Genomic DNA, 3290 nt, shown 5'->3' with positions numbered 1-3290 from the left:
CAGGTGAGATAGTTTAGTCGTTTAGTGCTTCTTCTTCTTCTTTCTCGCTTCTGTTGTATGTCTCCTCCCGTCTCGTTTTGTATAGTTCAGTGAAATGTTTTTCCTATTTATCTGTTGTGATTTGGCAGTCTACATGGATTCGTTTAAATGTTTCCTCCGGTTTCGTAACATATTCCATACTTTTTCTGTTTTTCATATAGGTCGTGTTCCATATCGGCAGAGAATTTCCCCAATAGTCCCGTTTGATTTTCCTGATTGTTTCATATACCTTATTTTTTAATCTTCGGTAATCGTTATATGTTATTGTATTACTTCGGTACTGTAAGTAGACGTACCTTTTTCATCTGCCAGAGTCCTTACTTCTTCTTTAATCCATGCAGTGTTTTCTCCGCCTTCCTCCTGGGTTGCATTTTCATTTGCCGAGGACTCCTTCTGCTGCTTTTTTTATTTTGTTTTGATTTCTCCCATCATGTTTCTACGTTGTCTGTTCTGAATTTTGTTTCTTTTTATTGTTTGTTCCAGTCGTCTTTGGTACAAGTCTCTTATATATTCATCGCTTAACAGTTCTATGTTTAGTTTTTCTATTATTATCCCTTTTGGTTTTATTTTTGAGTTAAGTGCATTTTCCTTAATTCGCAAGTTCAAGGTTATGGTTAGTGCCCGTATTTACTTACCTGAGAAATCTGACGTCCAGTATTTTTGTGGGATTTATGTTTCTATTTGTTATTATGTAGTCTATTATATCGATTTTGTCCTCTGGTTATTTCGAAAGTGAATTATTGTCGTAGGTTATGTAGGTAGAATGTATTATTGATCCGAAGCTCATTCATGGCGCAGATGGTTTTTAGCCTGTCCCATTTTCGTTCAGGGTTCCTCATTGAAACCGTTATTAATTCCTCTAACTACCTCGTTGCTGATCCTTGCGTTTACATCTCCGAGATCACAATCTCATCACGCCTAGCGATGTTGACTAGGTGTGCTTGCAGCAGATCATAAAATTCATTTTTTTCTTCTTGTTGTTTGGTGGTGTCAGGAGCATAAACACTGATTATGTGTCATCTTCTTCTTTTAGAGCTTTTGCGTTACCTATAAAATGATTTTGCTGATATTTTTGGACTATAATACATTAATTTCGTATCTCTCGTGTACCAGTAGGCCCACTTCTGTGGTGGCCTTCTCGTTTTTATTTTCCTGCTGTAAAATAGGACGTATTTTCCATATTGCAGGCTTCCTTTGCCTTCCGTTTTTTGTTTCGGAAAAAGCGCAGATGTCTAATTGTGTTTGTTCGTTTTCTCTATTACTTCCTAGTCTTTTTTGTTTAAGGGAGTTACATTTCAGCATCCTATTCTGATCATTTTCATTATTTGTCGTTTTGTATTTGGCGTAAGCTTCTTTCCTTGCCGTGTCGTCATCGTTAATCCGTCCTATCCGAGGCTCTATAGCAAATTCTAGGAGCAATTTTTATTGTTTTTTACCGAGAGCAGGTTACTAGCCTCACCCCCGAAACCTCTTTCATTATCTGGGCTTGGTACCAGCAAGGTATTAAATAGGCGGGGAGTCTTGGCGTCAACTGCACGTCAGCGGTTTTTCCCAAGCGGATCACATATTCAAGTACTAATCGTGCTTAAAGCTGCTTGACTTAAATGATCAGATGGTAGTTTGTGCTGCACCGCGCAACGGCTGTAGACAATTTTCTAAACCATTACACAAATCTATGTTTGTGGTTAGCATGTAGGAAACATTCTTCACAAATATGGTCTCGTAAGGCAATCCTCCAATTTCAATTAATGACATTTCATGCAACTTTTGGCGAAAAGAAGCTATTTGCTCTTCCGATGTATAAACAGTGAATACATCTTTCGCTATTGAAACAATTTTGTCTTGTGAAAGATTTAAAATTCTATTGTTTTATCTTTTACAGCTTCATTTGTATTAAATAATCGAATTTCATGCGGACATTTAGTTTCTGCTTCTTGAGTAGTTACAAACGTGATTCTAATAAAGCTAATTCCAAAACGCTAAGTTGATCACCTCTTCCAATTTTTGTTAATATAGAAGAAAACTGCTGATTTGCTTGCCTCATTACTTGGTCTAACTCAAAAAATTTTAATCCTTGCCACAAAATAGGTCCAACAATCTTTGTTTTTGTTGTTTATATTTGGAGTAGCTCTTACTGGAGGTAATTGGCGTTAATCTTCAATCAGAATAATATCTACACAATAAAAAAGTGCTGAAATTTCCTGTTATTTGCTCTAGACGTGAATCATTTTAAGCAAGTAGTTCAGCACTAATCTCACTGATCCCATCAATGGTTAAGACGATTACGTATTTAAATAATGCTCTGTATTTATGAACTACTTCAATACCTATGAAAGTAACTATGAAAGAGATAAATTTAAAGCAGCATGTAAAGTTGTTCCATCAATAGAGAAAGCAGCTTTACCTGTTGAAGAGCAAGCAATATAAGAGTTTAATATCCATCGTTATAAGTGAAACGGTTTTCAATCTCCATGAAAGTTTATATTCTGAAAATATAACAGCATCTTGCTTGACCCGTAAAGAGTATTTGAAATGACTTACGATTTGTATTTAATAGAGTTGGAATAACAAGAAGAATTAGCTCTCTTTGCTTACCATTTGCAGTACTTATAAATTCACAAAATTTAATATGAGGCAATAAATATTCTCGTTTTTCAGCAATAGGACCAAGTTTGTTAAGTACAACAAAGCAAAGATCGTTTTTTATATCGGAAATAGGATTGTTACATAAATTTTAAAATAGATCAGGCATATAAATAATTTGAATAAGATCAGGCATGAAATTACCAATATCTTTCATTTTATTATTATCTTGAATATCATTTTCATGACATAAATATCAAAAAATTAAAATAGTTTTGTAGATATCCAAGTTAGATTCATATTCTTTGCTTCTAATTAAAATAACACCTTCATAATTATTGTATATTTAAAAAATTTCTTTTCAGCATGTAATTATTCATGTTAATTTGGAAATTAGAAATTTAAGATACCATTTAAGGTCAATAATCATTCAATCTTGTCCCATATCAAAATTTCGATAACTAATACTGCATGAATCTTTTTTTTTTGGAAGAACTGTCGGACTTATTGTTAATATTAGCTACAAATTAAGCAAGTGAAAAATTTTTCATGTCCTGGTGTCAGCGTTGATGTTTAACAAACCAATTTTCCTTCCAAATATTTGTAGAATCTTTTATGTACCTATCGCATCTACTTGTATTTGTGTATTTCTTAATCTTTGACGATCA

The 3290-nt window shown here is 33.7% G+C and overlaps 1 protein-coding gene across 1 annotated transcript in view; it reads right to left on the bottom strand.

Annotated features, from left to right (window-relative positions):
• LOC122525714 (polypyrimidine tract-binding protein 3-like) overlaps positions 1-2083 on the bottom strand; it is a 43431-nt gene extending 41348 nt beyond the window's left edge. Inside the window, exons 1-3 of the mRNA XM_043648633.1 lie at positions 1990-2083; positions 1671-1862; positions 1150-1448 (exon numbers count right to left, since the gene is read on the bottom strand). Of these exons, the coding sequence (XP_043504568.1) occupies positions 1150-1448; positions 1671-1862; positions 1990-2083 (585 nt within the window). The remainder of the gene's footprint in view (positions 1-1149; positions 1449-1670; positions 1863-1989) is intronic.
• Between the last annotated feature and the right edge of the window lie 1207 nt (positions 2084-3290).

The sequence above is a fragment of the Polistes fuscatus genome, unplaced genomic scaffold (genome assembly GCF_010416935.1).
Source record: "Polistes fuscatus isolate 324 unplaced genomic scaffold, CU_Pfus_HIC Scaffold9, whole genome shotgun sequence".
NCBI classification, from domain to species: Eukaryota; Metazoa; Arthropoda; class Insecta; order Hymenoptera; family Vespidae; genus Polistes; species Polistes fuscatus.
The sequence above is the reverse complement of the archived record's forward strand: the minus strand, read 5'-3'. Positions and strand labels throughout refer to the sequence as shown.